This window comes from Petromyzon marinus, chromosome 7, assembly GCF_048934315.1.
Source record: "Petromyzon marinus isolate PM22_M1 ecotype Great Lakes invasive population chromosome 7, UKy_Petmar_22M1.pri1.0, whole genome shotgun sequence".
In the NCBI taxonomy this organism is placed as follows: domain Eukaryota; kingdom Metazoa; phylum Chordata; class Hyperoartia; order Petromyzontiformes; family Petromyzontidae; genus Petromyzon; species Petromyzon marinus.
The window spans coordinates 12,488,495-12,513,127 of record NC_133673.1 but is presented as its reverse complement, the minus strand read 5'-3'; the positions used below and the strand labels follow the sequence as shown (position 1 = coordinate 12,513,127).

The following is a 24,633-nucleotide window of genomic DNA, read 5'->3' as shown; positions in this document are numbered from 1 at the left end:
ACGTTCAACTTCAACAGGCGGAGACCCCCCACTGCAACAGCCCCGAGTCTCCCGCGCATCTCCCCCTTATATACGGTCCGAGGCCACGCCCCCATTCCCGAACCTTCTCGCAGGTTCTAGACCGCTCGCTCTACCGGCAGACTCCACCGTCCTCTTACATCACCTGGCCACGCTCCTATTCTCGATCGCTCCCGTGGCCACCAGTCCACTCACACTGCAGGCTGACTCCCCTGTCATTACCTCCCGTAGCTACCAGTCCACTTGCACTGCAGGCTGACTCCCCTGTCATTATCTCCCGTAGCCACCAGTCCACTCGCACTGCAGGCTGACTCCCCTGTCATTACCTCCCGTAGCCACCAGTCCACTCGCACTGCAGGCTGACTCCCCTGTCATTACCTCCCGTGCCACCAGTCCACTCGCACTGCAGGCTGACTCCCCTGTCATTACCTCCCGTGGCCAACAGTCCATTCGCATTGTAAGCCGACTCCCCTGTCATTACCTCCCGTGGCCACCAGTCCTTGCACACTGTAGGCTGACTCCCCTGCCATTACCTCTCGTGGGCACACAAGCATTAACCAGGCATCAACGCTGCTCAGCTTCCCAGATCTGGTGAGATCAGACCACAATACCTCGCTGATCTCGTCAAGGAGCATATACCATCACGCGAACTTCGGGCATCCTCGCAGCGGCTTCTGGCTGGCCATCGAACAAAGGCGGTCACTGCATCGGGCACAATCAGATACACTTCTGCGGCCGTCTGGAACGCTCTTCCTTCCGGTATTAGAAAGCCACAGGGGCTATGCACTTTTAAAATAAGATTGGAAACTCATTTCTTTAGAACTGCTTTTTGCGTTCAGGTTCCTTTTGCCCTTAACTCGCACCATCGGGCATGACTTTGTGATCTGCAGTGACATGATAATTGGGATGTCTCTGTCATTGCTCAGGTTTATTTACTTTGGCACTCTGGTTCTTGCACGTCGGGGCTGTGTGCACGACCCAGGCTCAACCTTGCTAAGCCTTCCAAGGCCTGACGAGATGGGGAGCATTCCGGGTGATTTGGTCACAAAGGGAGGATACCCACTACTTTTCAGTCCATTGCATCATTTAAAAAAAACTTCTTTATTCGTCACAACAGTGGCAAAGTTACAACTTTACAACATCACACAAAACACGGGGTTCCAGGATTAGAGTTTTGCGGTGCGTGAGCGCGTCCTGTAAGGACAGCATCATCACACAACCCTGGTCTCTGTTAAGTTAAAAAGGAGAATAGTTTAAAATCAAACGAAATCGTAACTCCGACAAAGTGCAATTTGAGAACCGTACGACCGCACCTTTGCGCGGTGTTTGCAAAAAAAAGAAGACAATGGCCGGGCCGTGGCTCCAGACCAGCTTTTGTTAATCGCAGGTGATGATGAGTAAGTGATGAAATAATTCATTCGTCAATTAGAGGAAAGTGAGAGGCGATGCTTATTGACCCGGTCACCTGGGAGGCTACAGCGGATACCCTAGATCCCTTTTCCAGCTGCCACGGCGGAGCTGCGATAGGGCAGCAGGCCTCTCGCGGTTCCGAGTGAAAACTCGGGCCTCATAACATCTTAATCTGGGCCGGAGGGGAGGGGGGGCCGAGCAGGGCCAGGGGGTGGGGGGTTATTAATTTTCGTCAAAAACCCAACAACATGCCGCTTTCCCTTCCGGGGCTGGTTGGGCACGGCTTGGTTATACCGTGGAAGAAACGGGATCTTAGTTGGAAAACCTGACGCGGATCTCACTGCCTAACTGACTTGGAGGTGCAGCATGGTCAACCGATACTTCCACACGCCGCCAACACGGTTTCTCTCTCTATGTTAAGCATCCAAGAAATGCATAGTCTCCCCCGGAGGGTAAAGCCACCTCCGTCTCCGCACCCTCTACGCACATCTCCATCGGCGACAGCTGTTGACGGAAGCAGTCACTGGCGATTCGCTACCGACTCAAAGGCAATTGCGAGCCATTGCGCCCGCATCGTCAGACTTGTTAGCATCGAGCTGGCAGCTCCGGTCAGCCAACCCGGTAGAGGCAAACAGCATCACGTGGTGAGGAATGCGTCATCACAAACTAACGCAAGACGTGGTGGAGCGCAGGGAGGACCGACTCGCCAAGGAAAGACCGTGGCACAAGTCTATGGGACTCTATGCGAGTCGATGGGTTTCCGTGTAGTTCAGCGGATGACCGGGGCTGACCACATCCAACTCTCTGCACTCGAGATACTCCGTTTGGGGCTGAAACAACGGGAATCAAACTCCAATGCTCTCAGTGGTGCCGGCTCAGTGGGAGCCACCCGGCCCCACCTCTGGCGAATTCTAACAATCTCACTCATGCCACCGTAAATTCGCGGGAATGGTAAGAGATTGCTCCCCCTCTCTTCCTCTTGGTAAAGTTCAAGGGACCGGTGCAAAGGTTGTCACCGAGACTCGCTACACGTGTGTACTCAAGCAGGTTGGGAAATATCATTCGGCTTCGACCGCCGGCGGCAGTTTTGTGTCGCGTCCACCTTGCGTTAGGGACAAAGGTGGCACAAAAAGCACGGTGACCCAACTGTGCGCCTATTTTATCGCCAGCAACACCGTTTCGGCCGAGGCTTTCATCACAAAAAAAGAAACCACATTTTGTTGTTGTTGTTGTATATCCGTGCGACGATCGGACGAAAGCAGCACGGACGGCCGCTGCTTTGGGCATCTTCATCGGCTGGAATCACCGCGATGGGCAGCCGTAGCATCGGCAACATACACCACGTCCTGGGCTGCTTCTCCCTCGCCACACGCAAGACTACCCGAGGAGTGAGAAGGTGAGGGTGCACGGATCGTCACCAAGCAGGCGACGCGGGGAGTGGGAAGCCGGGAGAGGTGGAATGGAGAAGGTGGTGGCCCACGCATGCTGCGCACGTTCGACAGCTCTCAAAGCCACGTCCGGGAATGGTGATTTAACCTACCGAGTGTGTGCAGGCGGTCACGTGGGGGGGGGGGGGGGGTGGGGGGGACGGCGCAGGCTACGAAGAGGGCGGAAAACTGGCGGAGGCGGTGGGGGCACCTTTTAAATCCACACAGCAGGGCCCATGTGAACCCCGCTACGCCACAGGCGGGGACGCATCACCACTGTTGGTCACTATTCATTCCCGTCGACACTCACCACCCCACGCCAGCCCAATGGCCCAAAACGCCCAAGTCCCTCTCAGATCCGATCCCCGCGCCCGTTTCACCCCGCGGAAAATGTTCCTCGTGAACTTGCTCCACGGGCGCCGGCGCACGCGCCCATCCTCCGGCGACGAAGGCCACCCAAGGATTTTTCGTCGGGGGGCACGGCGTGGCACCAAGGACGGCCGCGCGTGGGAGGTGCAGTCTTCATCGGTTGAAATCACCGCCGCGACGGGCAGCGGTCGGGATGTTCCCGGCTCGTCCGCTTCCACTCCAGTCGCCCGAGGGCCGAGCGACGGGCGCACGACAGGAGGCTCCTCTCGTCGTTCTCCCCTTTAGGACTTCCTCAGCTTCCCGGCCACTAAAAACAAACCAAAAGAAACCAATGAGGTTTCGAGGGCGAGTTTGTGGAATGCACCTTGTCCAGAGTCTATTAAGCTATTAAAACATTGGTTTTGATTTTACCAGCTAAGGCCTACTGGCCAAAAATTATAGCTCAACAAAGCGGCTTATCACGTGGAAATGTATAGCAACCAAATCTTCTAAACGCGCGTCGATTCTAAATTTGGAATGAAAAATCTGGAGGACCCAGAGTAAATCCACGCGACCACGGGGAGAAAATGCAAACTCCAAATTTCCAGGCGTCAGGGTCGCGATCAAGCCCACGATCTCCTGCATTCCAGGTGAGGGAGTTAACATCTCGCCACCCTCTACTGAGACCTCTGAGGTCCACCGATCGTTGCCCCCCCCTCCCCTGCTCGGCGTGACCCCGCTCCAGGCTGCCTCGCTGGGGTTGCCTACCGGGCTGCAGTCCGCACAGCGTCCGGGGGCCCCGGAGTCCCCTGCCCCTTGGAGGTCAGGAGGTCGCAGTCAGTGGAGACTTGTAAGTCCTGGGCTGAAGACCCCACCATCAGCTGTTTAGATTATTTGTCTGCTATAAATTTCCACCTAAGGCACTTTCGTTGAACTATTACTTGTAGCCACATCGCTTCTGATAAAGAGCTATATAGCTCAGTGGGCCTTACCTGGTAAAATAAAAAAAAGTTTTAGTTTTTTTGTTTAGTTTAACACGGCCTCTCTCTCTCTCGAGTTCTCTATCTAATTTCTTGAGTATCTCTCTCTCTCCCCCAGTTGCTTCTAACTGATATTTTTTCCTCTACATCGACGGCACTGAGATGTATATCGTTTAAGGGCGCCTTATACATTGTAGTTCCATTTTTTGTGATGACGCATCGCGCCGTGCGACCTTTGCGTCAACTCAACTCGTCCACGACTGGGTTACGCTGATATGCTGATCGGGCCTCGGCGTCGCTCCTGCCGGATCGTTGTGTAAATGCTCGGTAGCGTGGCTACGTCGAAGCCTAAAGCGGTCTGTACACCTCGGAGGAGGAAGTAGAATTCACGTGATCAGCTCAGGTTGACAATCTTTCGTCCTCGAGAAGAGCGACGGCTGGCAGGCTCTACCGCAGCCCCCCTCAGCCCTGACCACGCCGCTGTCCGCACTCAAGACAGGTCTGCCGAGCCACCACCAAGGCTCCAATCTGGTTCACCCGTGACTGTGCACACGGTGATCTAGAATAGCCCCGAGGGACGTGACAAAAGTCTGCTTTAGCTTCTGAGATGTAACGACGTCAGATACATTGTGGGAGATTTAGTCATAGGCAGGCCGGCTCACTATTATTATCACGAGTGATGATATGACCTGGGTTCGTCTCTCTCGTGGTTAAAGAAAACCAGCCACTGGTGCGAAATATTCTCCCAATATGGTGGGGTTGGAGGGGGGGGGGCGGCTGGGGAGGCCGAGACCCGACCCCAGCACCGATATGGTGGCAGCGTCACTCACGCGAGATTCTCTTCTTCACTTTCTCTTTCCGCAGGTTCTCTTGGACCTTCTGCTCAAACAGTCCTGGGGGGGGGGGGGGGAACAGAGGCACACCCACTGTTAAAATGACGGCCACCGCGACTTACACGATTCGAACAACAACAACAACGGTTTCAACTTTTGCTTTGTTTGTTATTACAGGAAGCACAAATCGTAATGGCAAACTTGTTTCACAGGTTCAGTGTCTCCCACAGGACGCTTGCTAGCGGCAATATCCAGTCACAGGTGTGCACAGCATTGCCATCAACAGCCATGACCAATCCACTGCTGGATAAAGGCCGCTCCCAGCCTCGTGGGTGGAGGGCGAGACCGTGTACACAAACGTCACGAGGGCGAGATCACTCGTGCATCACGTGCTGAAGCTCATTTATCACGAATATTGAATAACTTTTCTTCAGCTGTATGTGGCCAATGCCATCTTCTAAGCTTCCGCTGGCTGTGAATATTAAACGCACTCCAAATTAATGACACGTCCACGAGACCTCAACGGTTATGGGTTGGAACCGACGCACGCTGATGCATTACGAAAGCGTACTTTAAACGCACTCCAGGTACAGAGGGGCATGCTCAGACATGCTCGACTTCTATGCACTTTCAAATCTAGGTTGAAAACTCATTTTCTTTAGAACTGGGTTTTCTATGCATGTTGAACTTATTTCGCGCCGCACGTAGCCGCGTGTTTAGTTCGTGTCGCTCCCCCCCACACCTCCGAGTAGCACGGTTGCCTACGTACGATGCGAAAGAAGTTCAACATACACACATACACCCGTCACTTCGGTGGTGTTTGTCAGCTGCATAAATTCACGCGCACTTCAGTGACACCAAGTGACGCCGCCGCCGCACTCACTCGCGCAACCGCCGCACGCACGCTCGCTCCGTGACAGTGAGTGGCGGGAAACGCTGCCCACCGTCAGCACTCATGTTTCATGCATGTTTCATGCATGTTTTCTGGATGAAGGTGGCCAGGCCGGGAATTCAGGCGTACCGGTCTTACGTTTTGTACCGACGCACAAAACTAGTACGCACGACAACTGCACGCAGGGACCGGGACCGGGACCGGCATGGGTTTGTTTTTTTCCATTACGCGCGTCATCGATGCGCGGCGTCATCAGCACCCCGTCGTGTCGTCAGAGATGCCGGCGGCAATTTCGGCGGCGACGATGATGACATTGACGACAATGACGGGCGGGGGTTCAAACAGGAAAATCTACGTTCGCAAGATGGAGAATTCAGAATAAAAAACACTTGCCCTGAGTTTTATCACAGGCAGTTAAATCCCAGAAACCCAGATTCCAACACAGGATATCTCAATGGTGCTGCTCAGAACTCTGAACTCTGAAACCAACCTGGTCATCTCCATTATGATTATTTTGCTTTGTTTACCCAGGGGAAGCCTCACTGAGTCTCAAGGCTCTTTTTTCAGGAGGTTCCAGTCTTATTTTTTTTTCGCAGTAGGGGCCATTGTTGCTGGTGCCGCGTAATCCCAATTGAGAAATTTGCAGATAACTTTTTGTGTGCGTGTATATATACATATTTTAAAGCATGTTCATCGTCGCTTAAAACGACCGTTCGCAGAGATCCATTGGCTACAACTCTGCGATCTATGTGGTCGTTAAGAGGGGCTCTACTGTATATAGGTACAATCAGGCGAACATTGGGGCGCGGTAAAAAAAATCAAACCCAACAAACAAAAATAGAAGAGCCGCATCTCTCCAATGCGATCTCCGGGAAAATTAATCGGTCGCTACCGTTCCCCCCCACGTCCCCCCCCCCCACGTCCCCCCCCCCCACGTCCCCACCCCCCACGTCCCCCCCCCCACACATCCACCCCCGACACCCCTGCTCTCTCTGGGCCACCAAGCGAAGCTCGTGGAAGCCGGCGCGCGGCGCTCACTGCGCGCGTCTCACCCTGCGTGGGGGTGCAGCCCTGCTCGCGCTCCTGGATGAAGCCTTGGAAGGCCTGCGTCTGCACGAAGACTTTGAGGAAGTGGCGCGTGGAGCGCGACGCCAGCGCCTTGCGGAACTGGCGACTGTCGAACTGCTGCGGGCGACCCTCGGTGCCCACGTGGTGGGGGTAGTGCCCCACCAGCTGCAGGTGCAGCTCGATGAAGGCGGCCGACACCTCCTTGTTCAGGCTGGCGGACGCCGACGGCGCTGAGGAGCAGGAGGAGGAGGTAGAGAGAAAATTCGACGTCTCGTTAGGATCGATCGATCGACCGACCGACCTTTTCGTTCGCGTTGACTCAACTCGTCCTCGACCGGGTTACGCTGATCGGACCTCGGCATCATTCCTGCCAGATTGTTGTGTAAATGCTCCGCTTTAGGTTTCGATGTAGCATGGCTACGTCAAAACCTAAAGCGGTCTGTACACCTGGGAGGAGGAAGTCGAATTCACGTGATCAGCTCAGGTTGACAATCTTTCGCATAAACTAAAACGGTTTTTATTTTACCAGGCAAGGCCCACTGAGCTGTACAGCTCTTTTCTAGAAGTGATATGGCCACAAATGATAGCTCAACGAAGTGGCTTATCACGTGGGAACTACAGCAGCCAAATACTCGAAAAGCACCTTTCTAAATGTGCAGTACAAAACCAGAGGAACCGGAGAAAAATCCACGCGAGCACAGGGAGAACACGCAAATTCCCAATATACAGCAGCAGGCGTCACGGTCAGGATGGGCCCCCGCGACCTCCTGTATACCAGGGCGAGGTAGCTTACATCACGCCACCACCGGTAGCTGAGATGACCTAACTTACGTGGGCGCACGTCGGCGGTCCGGCACTGTGGAGGCGACCGTTGGGCATGGCCGCAAATGCATTGAGAAACTCCTTGCCCTTGGTTGTACAGGCGCCATACGCCGGGCTCGCAAAGGAGAAGGCAGTAGAAACAAACATTGTGGGGCGCCACCACTTCCGTCTGCATGGAAGAATTGTTGCCCCCTCGCAACAAGCGGAGCACCCCCACCCCGGGCGCTCCGCTTTCCTCCACATTCATCGATTGTCCGATAACACCTCGATACGTAGAGGGGCACAGAGCTTGGGCAATTGTTGGCGCGCTGGCTAATCGCGTGGCTGCCATCCTACCGGCTTCGAGTATTTGGCTGCGACAGATTTCCAAATGATAGGCCACTTTCGTTGGGCTATATCATTTGTGGCCAGGTCGCGTCTGAAAGAGGGGCTAATAGAGCTCGGCGGACCTTCCCCGATTGAAACAAAAACAATTAGTTTGTGTTGTGGTTACTCGCGCCTCTGAGTCGATCTCTGTGAGAGCGAGCGAACGCTGTGCGGCGCGCGTTAGGGGTTGAACTTGATACTGACACCCTTCACCATCACCGTCAACATCAGCGATCTACCCGCAGCTGCATAAAGACCCCCGACCTAAGCCAACAATGCTGCCACACCGTCACGTGATGTAATAATCCATCTCGCTCCTACGCATGCGCGCAGACGCCACTTCTGCGCGCACGCTTTTGTCGTGACGGACGTCGTCTTGGGCGTGTTCACTCCTTTGACAGCCGCTCTGTCGTTAGTCTCGACCCTGGGTCGTCATCCCCCTTCCAGGCACGTGTCCTGTCCAAGCGCACTTACATTTTTCTTAAAAGTCAACGTGTCAATCCTGGCCACGGGCTAACTTTAGGGTTCTGACTCACAGTCGCCGCTCCGCTCGTAGCGCTCGAAGCACCTCCTGAGCTCCTCCACGAGCGGCGTCTGGAGCTTGTGCGGCAGCAGCGTGAACTCGTCGCCCACCTGGGAACAGAGGAGAGGGACTCACGTGTGCACGGGTAACACGTGTGTGTGTGTGTGTGCGCATGGGTAACACGTGTGTGTGTGTGTGTGTGCGCACGGGTAACACGTGTGTGTGTGTGTGTGTGACACGTGTGCAAGTGACGGGAGTGTGAGCAACGTGTCTGTGAGTGACGCGTGTGTGAGTGACGTGCGAGTGACACGCGTGTGTGAGTGATGTGTCCGAGTGGCACGTGCGCGTGTTCATTCATTCTCATTACCTTTTTGAGAAATTTTTTTTTACACAAATCCACCAACAGAACCTGAAAGAGAGCAATGGCGCACGACTCAGCTACCAAGGACACTTTAAAAACATTTGAATGGGTTGAATATCAAAACAAAAACATCAAAATCCCTTTCGCAATCCACTGCCGGATGAAGGCCTCCCCACGAATGCACGGTGCTGCGCCGGTTGTGCACAACCCTGCCAGGTCACGCGCTCGCCCGCACAATTGCCAGAACGTGCTCCCTGGACAGAAGCTCACTTCACTCTCTGCTGCCTGCATATGGAGCTGCCTACGCTGAATACTGTCGGCGGAATTACTGGTTCTGGTCTTCAGGCCTTCAAATGCCGAGCTCACACATGGACATCTCCTAACGTCACCGCAAGCCCTGTAGGACCGAGTCTTTGAGCTGCAGTGAAGCGATGATTCTGCCGATTAAATGTACTACTGTCTGATATAGCGATTGTTCACAATTGCACCCAATTATCAAAAAAACGCCCTGTTGTCACGGACGGGGGGGGGGGTGTTGTTTGACCATACTTCACCACGCTGGTCAAGTCAGGGAGCATAGAAGTTAGATTAGAGTACAGTACAATGAAATAATTTGCTGCGTTGCCCTCTGCTGATGATGTAGCACCGCACAGGCACTAGCCAGTCACTATCCAGGCTCAGCTTTGGAGATCTCACGAGAATGGAGAGGACAGAGCAGAGGTAGGAGAGTGTGCGTAGAGGGGAGTCGAGAGAGACGAGCGATGACAAGAGAGCGCGTGGAGGGAAATCGAGATGAGCGGGGGAATGCAGTTGGATGAGATGAGGGGGAGAGATAGGAAGAGCGTGTGGATGGGAGAAGAGTGAGGCGAGAGGGGAGAGGTAGGAGAGGGTGTGGAGGAGAGTAGAGCGAGGCGAGGCGTGTGCCCTCACCTCCTCCATGGGCTGCCCATCGAGCAGGCCGAGCGAGCTGCTCTGCAGGCCCATGATGAACGGCGTGGGGGAGCACACGGTGTCGATGAGGGAGGGCGGCAGCACGGGGATGTAGGTGTGCTGCCACGAGAATGGGTAGAGCAGCGCCACCACCGCGTGGATGCACCGCGACAGCTGGCTACAACAACAACAACAACAAAACAACAACAACAACAACGTCGACATCTGGGGAAGCACGGGGAACCGTAAGAATCTTGTTGTTTTTTTTTTTTTTGCGGGACCCAATAGCCAGAGAATGGTTCATTCGATAGTTGGGATGAATGGTCGATTAAATCAATCAACTGAAACGTGTAATAAACGCATTTTTCTTTTGTCGTCCACGACTCAGACTTCTTTATAAATTGAAACCCCCCCCACCACATCCTGTCTCTCGATGGCGGCAACCCCAATCCTCCCCTCTGTAAACCACGCCATGCGTACTGCCGTCGATGATTTCTCTCTTGCCAAAGCTGCTCAAGAACCTCCCGATTGCTATTTTCCACGCAACCGAATTCCCCCATTTCTCGCCGTCGATAGAAAGGGCAAACGGCGTGGGAACGGAGAAACTCGCTCGCGGTTAACTTCGCGGTCCCAACAGCGGCGTACGCGGGGGGGGAGGGGGGGGGGGTGCCGCTCTTGCGTTGACACACCGCTCGCCCCGTCTCACCTGAGCTCCTGGGCCACGAGGATGACTCTGCGCTCGAGCAGCAGCGACACGAACACCTGCACCACCTGCTCGACGGAGAGGCTGGAGAAGAGCGTGCCCAGCTCCACGTGCTCCAGCCGCGAGTCCAGAGGCCGGGTCAGCTTGATCGTCTGCGCGACAGCGAGCGGGTGAGCGATTGCGTCCGAAACAAACCCGGAGTGTCGGGGGGGGCTCTATGGGGGATGGGCCCCCCTGCACCCCCCTCCATGATGAATGCTCATCTCCACTCCCGACTTCTAAATACTTAGCGGTATTTTTTCGAAGTTCGTCCGTTCGGCGAGCACCCATAACTGTAACTTCACCGTTCGCCGATCGACCGATGCGCTCGCCAACAGCCACTTAAGAGGCGCTACGTGTGTCAGCTCCCCATAAGTGTACTGCTGTGTACACAAGCCCAGCCGCCCAGCCATGTTTGGAGAGGGGGCCGGACAAAATGCGCAACGGAGTACAATTAAGAGGAGGGTGGCGCAGCCTTTTCCTCATACACACGGGGGTGGGGGGGGGGGAGCGACAGCGTTTCACACTCGTTGAAAGTTTATTTAACAATGTCGATGCCCCTTGGTGGGAGGGAGGGATGGGGGGGCGGGGGGGGGGGGCGAGGGGGGGGTGGAAACTCACCTCCGTGCCGCGACCCGGAATGAAACTCTGCACTTTGACGGTTTTCCCCGGTGCCGGGAAGGGCGCGTCCTTAAGGGCCCGCACAAACGGGTACACCATGGCCAACGAGATCTTCCTCCTCGTCTCCACCTCCTCCAAAATCTTCACAAGGGGTTGGGGGGCGGGAGGGGAAGGAGGGGGGCGGGAGGGGAGGGTATCAGGAGATGCAGGGAAAGCGAGCCGCTTTGCCAGAGCGGCAAGGCACGCGAGACAAGTGGCGCGCGAGGAAAGCGTCTTGCGGGCGTACCGTGGAGAAGAGCTCGAAGCAGCCAAGTCGGCTGATGATGCAGTAAACCTCTGACGACCGGTCCTCCTTTCCTTCTGGCTGAAACAACAACAACAACAGCAGCGATACTTTTCACTTTTTGGACCTTTTCTCTCTCAAATTTATCCCAATTGTGCCATCAGAGAAATGTCAGAGCAGTGGAACCCTTCTTGTTAGAGAACGGCCCATGGAACCGGATATCACAGAGCTGCCACTGATATCTCTTCAAGTGACCTCTGGTCCACACAGCAGAGGGCAGTTCGTTCTCACTCGCCCTGCGACAAAGAGTATTAATCTTCGACAGCCAAACTCATATTTTAAACCTGAAAGATGGAATTTGACTAAATTAAAAACAGAAGCAAATTTAAAGCATATTTTTTATTGCGTTTGTCTTTGTGTGCGGTCATTGGCGGCCCGTCTAAGACCTTCAACTCCCTACGCCTTGAGAAACAGCTTTAAATCACAGGCTGGTGTCTGGATTTGAACCAGGGTTCGCAGTGGTGGCAGGTCAGTGCTACGACCTCCGAGCCAACCGGTCACCTCAACAACGGACACTTGTGATGACACCGCAGAGAGAGGGAGGCCGCGTACAGGACGGAGCTGCAGCTGGACCGCAGTCGTTCGGCCAAATGAACGCGTCGATCCAACAATTCAACTCAAAACTCTTACGCTCGTGATAGGTGCATCCAATCGTGCGCGCGAGAACCAATTAATTACGCACGTTGCATGATCCAGAACGCTGTGCTACTGCGCCAAGCACATTTCAAACTTTTACAAGCTGGACAGAAAAGCCACACAGGTGTGGATGACGGGTACGGTGGGTCAGAGTGGCGAAAGTGACATAGATCTTAACTGTTAACGTAATATTATCATCATGTCAAGCGTGAACTACAGGCGCACACTTCCATATACAATCTACCGCATGTTAACGAGTAGGGGTGTAACGATTCATGGGCTCACTGATTAATGGCAATTCTTAAAGGTCGCGATAACGTGCGTTGAACCGCGTAAGAAACTCTACTTTTGTATTCACGTACGTGGCACGTAAAGAGGTCACACGTGACCCCTCCAGCCAGGAGAGGCGCCACCGTTCACCTTCGTGCAACAAGATAATTAACTCATGAATCGAACTGCGACCCTGTAATTATGACCATTCAGCGAAAATCACCGAGTAGCGTGGGGAGAGGATCATTCTACCCCTAACCCCCCCCCCCGTTAAATTCATCCACCTGCCGCCAGCCGAAAACGAATCTCCGAAACAATGGGGGTGGCCAAACGCAGCAGCGCTTTCTCACGAGCATTATTCTCATTCCCAGCAGCAGCGCTGCATACCCCCAACAGCAGCAACACCCAACGGCAGCAACACCCAACGGCAGCAACACCCAACGGCAGCAACACCCAACGGCAGCAACACCCAAGGAAAAGAGAAGTAATTTCTAGTTGTCAGCCCGAAAATGTCTTCGGCAATGAGGAACAACTCTTTTTATCGGGTTTAAAAAATATATATACACGTAAAGAACAAGAGACAGTTTGGTTCCTTAAACGGTGGTATGATAGACAGGATACAGTGTTGATACGGCTCCTGTCAGTCTCTCTTGTTTCTGTAATGCGTCGTGATTCTGTGGCCGACTCCCTGGGCCCCTTTAAACCCGGTGTGTGTGCGTGTGTCTTATCGTCACCATCTCACTATTGCACCCGTCTGTCCCTTCACCCAATCATGATGCTATATTTGGAAAAATTTAGCTGGCTGGCCGGTTATCTGGCGCGCGGTAACGTCACCGCGTCGTGCTGACACCACGTCCCCCCCCCTCACCCACCCTCCAACCCAGATGTGTATCCTATGCAAATGCCTGGGCAGTGCTGGTACACATTCAAGAATATATATGTAAAACAAATTTACCTGGATAATCCCCTCGGATGGAACATCTCGTTTACCAATGTCCAGGGTGTAAAGCAACACACAGATAAGAGAGACGTAATGCCACGTGTACACAAACATTCAGAAATCGACAGGATGCGCAGCAGTACATGTTCATACATCGCCACGTACATTTATGCAGCGTAAGGGCAGGGGACAAGGCAGCGCCAAATGAGCATCACACCGCTCATATTTTAGTACGGAGAATGTGTTTTTCACCGCATGAGATACCCATTGAGACTTCGAGTCTCTGTTTCTAAGCAGCCCTATGCTACAATCGCAGAGCAAACACAACAGCAACCACGACAGAGGCAGCACTGTAAAACACTTGCAAAAAAACACAAAAAATTACAAACGCCAAATATAAACGCACAAAATAGATGCAATATCGGAGTAAACATTTTACAGGGTTAAAAAAAAAATCTACCACGAATCGGCGATAGAAAACAGCTAACCACGGCCTCTTTCTCGTTTCTCCAAACCTCTGTTCCCAGGAAACACAACACACAGTTTGCTGCCTTGTGTAAGTCGGCACAAACAAATTGTCCCATGCACGAGCAACTATGCAGGTTAATGCGGGAGGGAAGGGGGGCGGGGGGTTACCCTGCTCAGCACTCGTCTCAGATCTTGGGATTGAAAAAAAAAAGCCCTTTTCGATCGTGACCTCAGTCCATGATCGAGGAAAGTGAATTTAAAAAAAATCAGCAGTTACTGGCGAGGAGGGGGTGTCCTGAGGACTGGAGTTGAGAAACGCCTGTCTGCACGACCCCTTGTCACGATAGGAGTAGTAGTGTGCGTGTGTACGTGTGTGCACGTGTTTGTGGGTTTTGAAGGGGGCGTGGGAGCATGGCGGTGAGGTGTGGGAAGCTGTAAGCCCCAGGCTACTTTGGGCTCATCTTCCCATCAACCGGAGGCGAGGAGTGGTGGTTGTGGTTACTTATGCCCCCACCGAAGACGAACATCCGTGAAGGGATGCAGGCAAAGCCGATGAGTCAGATGACTTCTATGACCTGTCACAGGTGCTGGCTAAAGTGGCCCCTCGGGAGAGAGTTATCTTGTTGGGTGAACTCAATGCCCGAGTTGGTCATGATGCTGGCACCTGGTCTGGAGTGATTGGAGGGCATGGGCCAGATCAGCTCAATAAGGGTAAGAGGCTGCTAGATTTTTATACAGACCATGGGCTTGTAATTATCAACACGCTGTTCCGGCATCGGCGCATCCACACAACATCATGGATGCATGCCGGATCCAAGCAAGAACATCTGCTGGACTACATAGTGATGGACCAGCGGATGCGAGCCCATGTCCTTGACACCAGGACCTACCATGGAGCTGATCTGCCCTCTGACCATTCACTAGTCATCTGTAAGATGCGCCTGCCATTCTTCCACTCCGGTGGTGGGTGTACACCCAGGACCCCATTCCGACCTAAAGTGGCTTGGTCTCAGTTATCTGATGAAAGTTGCAAGCGAGAATTTCATCATCGCTTGCGGCTGGGGTTGGCATCGTCCCCCACTCCTCCTGATGTCGAGGGTAAATGGGCGAGGTTTAGGACTGTGACTCATGCAGCTGCAATGGCTGCTTTGGGTACGCGGTCCAGGCCTCCCCAGAGACCCTGGCTGACAGAGGAGGTGTTCAGGATAGTTGAGAAAGAGCGACAGGCCCACTGTCATCGGCTACAGAATCCCACGTCAGAGAATGAGGCGGCTTACCGCAGCCTTCGCTCGGAGGTTCGGAGAGCCGTGAGGCGCTGCAAGGATGGGTGGTGGTCACGGGTTGCTGAGGAGATGGAGTCTGCCTCAGTGGCCCGCGATCACAAATCTCTATTTAATTCTATCAAAAAAGTAACCTGCAGTGCCACACCTATTACCATCATTAGGGAATAAAACGGTGATCCAATCTCCAACCCCCAGGAACAGGTTTGCAGATTTGCTGAGCATTTCTGTGAGGTCCTGGGGGAGGGGAAATCCCTCAGCCAGGAAAATATCGTGGCACAAAGTGGGGATGACCCTGCTGAGGCTGCGGTGCCTCAAATATTGGAGGAAGTCACCCCCTGTGAGTGACTGGCTGAGGTGCCATCTGTTGAGGAAGTACTGAAGGCAATCCAGAGTCTGAGACCAGACTCCGGATCGCTTGAGAGATGATCTCCCAAGCGAAATGCTGAGGGAGGGTGGCGTTTGTGCACAGGCTGCCCTATATGACATCATAACAACAGTTTGGACCACTGGACGGGTTCCGCAGGATTGGAAGGATGCCCTGGTGGTCCCCCTCTTTAAGAAGGGGGACGGCACAGACTGTAACAACTACAGGGGCATCTCACTCCTCAGTGTGCCGGGAAAGGTCCTGGCAAGGATGATTAAACATCGCCTTGCCAGGCACGCTGAGGAGAGGCTTTCAGGGCCCCAATGCGGTTTCAGGAATGGGCGGTCCTGCACAGATGCCATATTTTCTGTCCGTCTGCTATAGCAGAGGTGTAGGGAATTCCAGCAAACCCTACATCTCTGCTTTATTGACCTGGTCAAGGCCTATGATACCATCAGTAGGCCTGGGCTCTGGGTTGTTTTTCGTGCTTTTGGAGTCCCTGACCCTCTGCTCACGATCATTAAGGACCTTCATGATGGTGAGCGGGCCTGGGTAAAACTATGTGGCCGGGAGTCAGAGCCATTCCCTGTACACCTTGGGGTGCGACAGGGATGTCCTCTGGCTCCCACAATATTTAGCATCTATTTTGAACACGTAGTTCGTGAAGCCTTCAATAGCTGTACCGGGGAAATCTCCATTTGGCTGATCGATGCCCGGGTGTGGTCAGGGGATGGCTCCCTATTGCTCAACCACGTTATGTATGCCGATGATTTTGTAATAGCTGCTCATTCAGAGGAGGAGTTGGAGACGCTGCTGCTGAGACTGGAGCGTGCCACTAAGAGATGGGGCCTTACCATCAGCCCCACCAAAACTAAGCACCTGCCTGGGTATTTTGTACCATCGGACACTCCACCCCCACAACTCCCAATCGGTGATGGGGCAGTTGTGGAGAAAGTGTAGAGTTTCCCATACCCGGGCAGTGTGCTTATGACTGACTTTAGTTTAACAGCAGAGGTCTCACTCCGAATCAGTCGAGTGGCAATATCTTTTCATCGGTTGCGTAACGCTGTGTGGAAGCTACCTGGTCTGTCGCTCCGCACTAAGCTTCAGGTCTTTTCGGCCACAGTCATTCCCTCCCTTCTCTACGCTTGAGAAACGTGGATCCCACTAATGGAACATCTTCGCCGGTTAGAAACATTTAGGCTAGCCCACCTACGATCCATCCTGGGTTTAACCAGGCTGGATTGTGTGAGGAGCTCACAAATCCTTGAAAGATCTGGGCAAGGTCCCATCGGTGAGCTCCTCCGGCAGGGAAGGCTGCGATGGCTGGGTAATGTAGCCCGCATGCCCAGCCACCGCATGCCCGAAACAGCTTTTGTTCGGCCGGATCGAGGGGGCTAAACGGGCGCGGCACGGGCTAGAGAAGAGATGGAGTGATGTGGTACAGGAGGACGTGGAGCTGAGTGGACTTGCCGATGAATGGTACCAGCGGTGTCAAGATCGGCCTCTGTGGAGGAGCCTCGTGAAGGATGCTACTGGGCAGTTGGAGGCAGTCGCCCTCCAACAACAACGGAGGGCGGAGGAGCGACGCTCACAACAACGAGCGGAGCGCTGGGTGGCTAAAGCACAGCAGGTTGGCACAGTAGGGGGCACAGGTGGTGCATCAGCCAGTCATCTCAGTCATTTTAGTCAATCGACCCGTGGCACTTGGGTCTGCCCCGTGACCTCCTGCCAGCAGGCGTTCGACACTTCACGTAGCCTCAAGGCGCACATGGCCTGGCACAGGCCTCGTGGTGACGTCACCGCCACTTAGTGGCGAATGGCGGTTGTTGTTGCTGTGGGTTTTGCATGGTGGCGAGCACACGTGGGTGCATCTGTCAGGTAACTCAGGCACGCACGTACGTACGGTGAACTTCTTTCGCGCACCGTACATAACAAACCGTGGTAACCAAAAATGTTCTGGGCGTGTCCCCGTGACCTCCTTCCAGCGATACTTCTACCCTTCACGTGGCCTCAAAGCGCACATAGCCCGGGCAAAGGCGCTGCGGTGACATGGACGCCACTTTAGCGGGGAACGACGGGCGCGGCCGTTGCCGTGTAGGTTTTTGCCATCCGAGACACCTACCAAGAAGCGACGGCAGTATCCGAAGCGGCGGGACCCGTCGATGTTGGTCAGCATAAACGAGAACGTCTCGCTGTGGGGCGAGAGAGAGAGAACAATGGTCGCATCGTTAACGCGGCGCAATCATTTACAGCGACCCCTCGCTGCCGCTGCTGCTGCTGCTGCTTTACCCGATAACCACGAATGTGCCCGATTGCATCATATCGCAGAAGCTAAGGCGGTTGGAGACCCGGTTAGCACCCGGATGGAAGGTGGAAGGCTGCCTGGAATAGAGTGGGAGCTGTGTGCGTGGAGAGTGATGGTTGAGTCATGGCCTCGCTCGCATGAGTGGTGGGGGTTCTCTCTGGATGATCTGGTTTCCTCCCACACGCTGCCAAACACTCTCATTAATTTATTCTGTGCGACGCTGTGGATGTTACACCCCTCCCTCTCCCCCCACCAAGTGTATGGGTTCTCTGTTGTTTTTTTTACTGTTTCTTGTTACCAATGGCGTCCTTGCTCATGCCAAACACACGACTTAGTCAAACAATCCAATGCAGGACACTTATGGAAAAAGCCTCGGGGGGGGGGGGGGGGGGGCTCGTCTAGGCTATTCAGGACAAACAATTGGCATTATTATTATAATTTGTTACTATGCCTAACATGGGAGCTTTTTTTAAGAATGCAGCAGCTTTGTGTCGCGTTGTCGCTCCAGTGTATGTTTGGAATTCGAGTGAGACTGTCAATAGACCCCCTCCCCCCCCAGTCTGTCTGTCACTTGGCATTGTACACAGTGACGCAGTCGAGCGGTTACAGAACGCGTTTCCCATTAAACGAGAAGCGACTGTAACACCTGCGTAAATACATCAGTAGCAGAGTGAATGCTATGGCAGCAGACGAATGGGCAGACGATGGAACAACAAAAATGACAGGCGAGTCGAGCATAGGCAAGCAGACAGACCGACCGACAGACCAACAGAGAGGCGGACTGACAGACCAACGTACAGGCAGACCCACCCCAGATGCAAAACGACAGACAGATGGACACGATGAACACTCGACTGGCGAAGAGACGGAGCGACAATTGGGGCAGGCAGACCGACAGACCAAAAAGAGATGCAGAAAGACAAACTAACACAGAGGCAGACAGACAAACAGACATAAAGAAATAATCATAGAACTAAATATAAACAGAAAGACCAACAGAAAGAGGGACAAGTGGGCAAACAATACTTGTATTTAGTAATAGGTTTTACCCTTTTAACTGGCACAAAAACTGACACCTTTATTCAAGGCATCATGTTTGCAATAACCACAACACAAGCAGTCAAAATGTAAACAAAAGAGACAACTCTGATAATAATATGTACTGTCCTTGAATTTGATTGGTCCACACCCGAGACGGCTTTTCTTAGAGCCCTTAGTCTCCACTGGTGTTGGACCAGAAGACGCCAAAAGGCGTACAACTCAAAAACAGCGCACTATCAGAGTATTGAGGGCTCGGGGTGAGCATTTACATTATGAGACCTCTTTTGCCAGTAACAAGATATAGTAATAGGTTTTACCCTTTTAAATGCTTGTATTTATTTCAGTTTTTTTCACCCCAAATAAATTAACGCTACGCCAACCTGCCATGCGCTGATATTTCTACCCACAAATTCTGGCGGCTGGGAGTGCATTGCCCTGTGGCATCATCTGCCCAGGATAGACGGCAACATAGAACCCCTTCTGAAGTCACATCAGGAGAATTTATTTTATATATGCCCTGCACAGTCTGTCCACATGTCAATCAACTCTAAACTCTTTCATAACCTAAAGTTGGAATACAAGTTGGAATGAGCCATATTAACGGGCTTATTAATTTTAATGAGATGCATTATTTTTGGCTAGCAGTCAATGGTAACCGCCTGTGACCAGCGACTCACTGAACTCGACCCCGGTTTAATCACAGCCCGGCCTACATAAGTTTAGGGCAGTGATTCTTAACCTTTATTGCAACCTTGCACCCCCCCCCCCTTTGGTTCTCAATCATAAAAAAAACAAAGTAGCTGTACTTACGTGCACGTGCTTAAATTGTGTTTTCGATTATTTCGAAAAAATCTGGCCACGTCTCGCAACCCCCAGAAAGGGCATCTCGCACCCCCTGGGGGTGCAGCGTGCACCCCAGGTTAAGAAGGACCGCTTGTGTCGGGGGTCTCTCTGCGAGTCTGTTGATCGACATGTAACTCAGTGGTGGCAGGGCCGTGACCATCAATGCACGACCACTTGAGAAACCGGTTTAACCAAGGTTGGGGGCTGCTGACACAGCCGGATTCAGAACCCAGGATCCCAGCAGTTCCGGCTCGGCATCCGCGAATGTCAAAGTCATCCCCCCCACCCCCACCCCCACTCAGCCACCGCCACCGTCCTGCTACGCGCTCGCTTGCCTCTTGAGCTGGGAGTTGCTGTAGCTGTCGGGCCCGTCGGGGAAGCAGAAGAGAGGGATGACGTTGCAGAGGTTTTTCTCCTCCTCCCTCATGGCTTTCGTCATGTTCTCGGGCTGCATCGCAGAGACGCACGCGCACACACACACAGCGGGCATTAACAGCGGCACCACTACGAGCCTCCGCCAAACGTGCTAGCCTCCGATTAGCACGGTTGGCTTCGTACGATGCGAAAGAAGTTCAACATACATATACGTACATAGAACCCGGCGGTTTGTGTTTCAATAAGCCCAGTAGCAGACACCGACTAAATTTATCCAGATATGCTGCAAAGACTAATTTAAAAAAATAATTACCAATGACTAAATCACTCAGGAATGCACCCAGATCTCGTCAAATCTCAAAAGCTAAGATGGATAGTGGCCTGGACAGTTCTTGAATGGGCGACCACCGCACATAACCAGTTGAGACCGTCTGTTACGGACTTACGTGGTCATCAAGCCACGCGCCAGTGTGCAAAAAAATCCGTTGTTGTACTGTGCTTCCATGCTCCCGGGGGTGTCTACGCCACCCGCAGGGCCATGTACACTCAACTGATCTGGATTTCGAATGCAGGCAATCGGTGGTGCTGGGTTACCGCACTTCCACAGCCTTTAACGCGCCCTATGTTCTTCTGCCCACCATCTTGCTCACCCCGCGGTGTCAAGTTGCAGGATCGCACCGCCACACGTCCAGCAAACATTCACCCTCCCTCGGCGATTAAACGGATTGTCGCGAATCAGGGTCACGCTGATAGAATATATTTTTTTTCATGATAATAATAATGATGCCATTTGCTTGTCAACTTCATCAGTGGCACTGCCTGTGTGTATCGTTCGTGTTGACTGCCGCCTCTTTCCTGCGTCTCATTCGTTGGGGTTGTTTTGTCAGCTACATTTGCTTAAAAGTTACACATATTATTAGCATATATAATTAGCATACAATTAGCCTCTAGTGGCTGCAGAGGTCACGTGAATCAATTACAACAAGTAAAACCGCCAACTGCCCATTCTCAATGGGTGAATCGTGAGTTTAGGAATCCGTTTTAATTGGCGAATCGATGCGTGGTTTTCATGCTCATTTCACTCTGCTCCCGTCCACGCATGTTCTCCGCTCCGGCAACCAAGGCTTTCTGTCAAAGCCCCCAGTCAACCTCCGCACACCGGAAGGTCGCTCATTCTCCTCTGCCGCCCCCGTCGCCTGGAACTCCCTTCCACCAGGCATCCCCGCGTGCTGTCAACTCGCTGCCCTCTCTGCAAGTCCAGGCTCAATCCCCACTCCTTTTTGCTCTGCTTATGGCCGAGTGCCCATCGCTGCAAAATAAAAAAAATTCCCACTGTTTCTTCCGCAGCGTCGTAAGATTCGTGGTCGCATTTAGATGCTATGTAAATGCAAGTGGTGTTTTAAATGAGTATGAGCAAGTCTCGGTTCCGCAACTCAAGTCTCACTTGAGACTTCCCTGAATTTGCTTGTGAACCCAGAAATGCATTCGTTTGCAAAACCAAACTAAGCAAATGGCTGAAAGTTTGGCAACGTCGGTAATTTTTTTCCACTGATCACCAGTCGCAATCATGACAGCGCAGCAATTTCCGTATGCACCAAACATTCATTAATTATACACGTGCCGCTAGCCATTGGGAGCGTGTAGTCTCATATCATGCATGCCCTGAAAGGGACACTGCCCACTTCAATCGTATAAAATGTGTTTCCCGGCTATTATTTTCAATTGACCACGTGGCTTATTCTTCTCTTCGTGTTCCCAGTGGCGAGCACATCGCCACACTCGCAGGTTGCCTGCCGCGAGATCTCGCGCAGTGCCAGGGGCCCTTCCTTCCTCCGCGCAGTGGCCAGAGCGAGAGGCGTCACGCGCTTGGCCTCTCGTAGCCACGGTCGCAGCAGATGCGGCAGCGGCTCTCTGTTTTTGTGGATCGCCGCCACGTGGCCAGGGGTGGATCCTTGACCTGCCGACCTGGGTGCAGAGGCGGTGCAGTTTTCCTCGTGGTCAACCCCACGACTGCTCCGGCGGGGGGAGTTGTTCGCCGCACGGCCAATTGGTGTTCCCGTCAAGCTACGGGTTCCCTCCAAGGCTTAGAGAAACGAGGGTTCCGCCTCGCGTCTGGGCGTGATGACGCCCAGAGTCTTCCATGATGTCTACGTGTAAAAAAAATATATCCGCCTCATATTTCATTTTGGTTCTTTTTTTTTGCGGCCGAAATTTGAGAATTATTTGGAAATACCTCCTGGTCGTGCCGTGACTGAAAAACTCGGAGTACGTGCTGCGGTGGAGCTCTACCCTCATAAACAAACAAAAAATATTTAGGAAAATGATGGTACGGAGCACCACCTGCCCTCACCACCCATTCTCCAATCTGCACCGACCAGCGTGGTGAAGTATGGCCAAATTATTCGCTGTGAACGGACAAAGTATGGGGTGAGGAGGTCTTCATCTAAATAGTGATTGGACAAAAGGGCTGTAAGAATAATTATTATTATTAACTATTCCAGAATGAAGATATGTCATGCAATTAACAATGCAGTCCCATCAGAACAAGCTCTGAGAACAGAAGCAGCCTTCGTGCATACCACACAATAATGCACGCGTTGTTTTACCGAATGATAATTAACGTAACGAGTAGGGGTGGAGCCAGAATTTTTACTTTGGGGGGGGGCTGACTTCAATATTCTGAGATATCCAGTGTAATGTTTTCCAATGGGCGCCACAAATGTATGACACAAATTTTATTGGATTTGAATGCGGAGTTTATCAATAGGTCGGAGCCGCTGATGTGGCTAATAAGTTCGACACGTTCGAAAGGCTGCCACTCAAGCAGCCTGCAGGGCAGCAGAAGGTGGCAGCCTGCAGGGCAGCACAAGGTGGCAGCCTGCAGGGCAGCACACAAGGTGGCAGCCTGCAGGGCAGCACACAAGGTGGCAGCACAAGGTGGCAGCCTGCAGCATTTTGTAGCAGCCGGATATCCGGTTATCCCGATTACCAACTTTCCTAAAATTTCAGGGGGGGCTGAGCCCCCCCAGCCCCCCCCTGTGACTCCGCCTCTGGTAACGAATAAGTTTTCGGACAGGTGGCATGGCATCAACCCAGCTAAAGGTAAGAGACACAAACAAAAACCCATCTCTGCATTTTTTGGCTATCCGACACGGGCAATAACAATGCAAATTTCGCAATAAGTGTGTGTCTTTGCTTTTGTAAGTGAATGTGTGTCAATAAATGTCTGTAAATAAAACAAAAGGTCAAATTGACTTCTTCAAATGACCTTTGAGGTATTGGTGCTCATCTCTTTGTAGCCCAGAGCCATCGGTGGATATTCCACGTTCCTATGGCGAGTCTATCCATACGACAACCACTTGTGGGCAACCACAAAACAGTTCTTATTTTATCGACCCCAGAGAAAGGATGATGGGTTGAGTTAACCAAGCCCCACTCCAGCCAGAATTTGAACTCGCAAATTTACAGATACGAGATGTTCATTTTACCATGAAGCCACCAGGCCGGTTATATAACACAATAAATAAACAATGTCTCCTTCGTGTATCTGTCTCATTACATAATAAAAAAATATATTTCTTACACAACCCATCAGCCACACGGCCTTCTGGGAGTGGATCATTTCAGCAGCATTGTTTGAAGACAAGCAAACACTGGTTTCAACACGCAATATCTCATCAGTAGAGTCAGACTCGCTTGAATCAATGCTGGTGAACTCCTGATCTTACAGGCAAGGACCCTCTGTGTACAGTATGGGGTCCTAGTGTGATGCAAAATTACGTGTTGGAGTAAATGACTTAAAACGATCATTTGCGCAGTTGTGGACAATGTAAATAACAAAATAATTAGGCCGACAATATTTCCTTCACGCACCGTTCTCTCAACAGATAGAACAAAAATATCGCTTACTCATTATCGCTGTTTAGGCATGTTTATGGATAGATGTACATGTACACATACCGGTCTACCCGTAAATACAACTGCGTATTTCTAACCGTAAGTATGCAGCAAGTAGCGACACGCATTCACGGTTGCGATTCTACGCGGGAACGGACGGTAACACGACTCTCGCGTGGGCACCCTCACCCGAACCTTCTTACCTTGGGGAACTGGTAGGTGATCTCTGGGACAGAGACGGGGCTGCCATCCCTGCCGGCCTTCAGGGACACGATGACGATGTACTGGAAGAGCTCGCGGTCTTGGAACTCTATGAGATCGAGCTCCAGGGTGCGGCGCACGGAGCTACCTACGCGCACACGAGGCACGGAATCGCGGCATCACGTTGCGCGACACATGGCGTATCCACACCCTCTCCCCCCCCTCCCCCCCGCCGCGGGATTGCGAGGGACGCAACGGTGATCCGAATAGCATCGCCGCGTCCCCGGCCGGGATCCAGAACGCGCGGCACAAGCTCCGTGCGC

At 52.7% G+C, this 24,633-nt stretch overlaps 1 protein-coding gene across 4 annotated transcripts in view; it reads right to left on the bottom strand.

Moving 5' to 3' along the window:
• Positions 1-1,103: 1,103 nt before the first annotated feature.
• Positions 1,104-24,633, bottom strand: part of LOC116940105 (DENN domain-containing protein 2B-like) — a 41,259-nt gene continuing 17,729 nt past the window's right edge. For all 4 annotated transcript variants that reach the window (XM_076065405.1, XM_076065406.1, XM_076065404.1 and 1 more), the window contains 12 exons: positions 24,313-24,458; positions 20,173-20,285; positions 17,771-17,840; positions 11,628-11,705; positions 11,342-11,482; positions 10,685-10,833; positions 9,979-10,156; positions 9,055-9,096; positions 8,701-8,797; positions 6,961-7,206; positions 5,014-5,076; positions 1,104-3,531 (listed from right to left, as the gene is read on the bottom strand). In XM_076065405.1, coding sequence (XP_075921520.1) covers positions 3,506-3,531; positions 5,014-5,076; positions 6,961-7,206; positions 8,701-8,797; positions 9,055-9,096; positions 9,979-10,156; positions 10,685-10,833; positions 11,342-11,482; positions 11,628-11,705; positions 17,771-17,840; positions 20,173-20,285; positions 24,313-24,458 — 1,349 coding nt within the window. In that variant the 3' untranslated portion in view covers positions 1,104-3,505. The remainder of the gene's footprint in view (positions 3,532-5,013; positions 5,077-6,960; positions 7,207-8,700; positions 8,798-9,054; positions 9,097-9,978; positions 10,157-10,684; positions 10,834-11,341; positions 11,483-11,627; positions 11,706-17,770; positions 17,841-20,172; positions 20,286-24,312; positions 24,459-24,633) is intronic.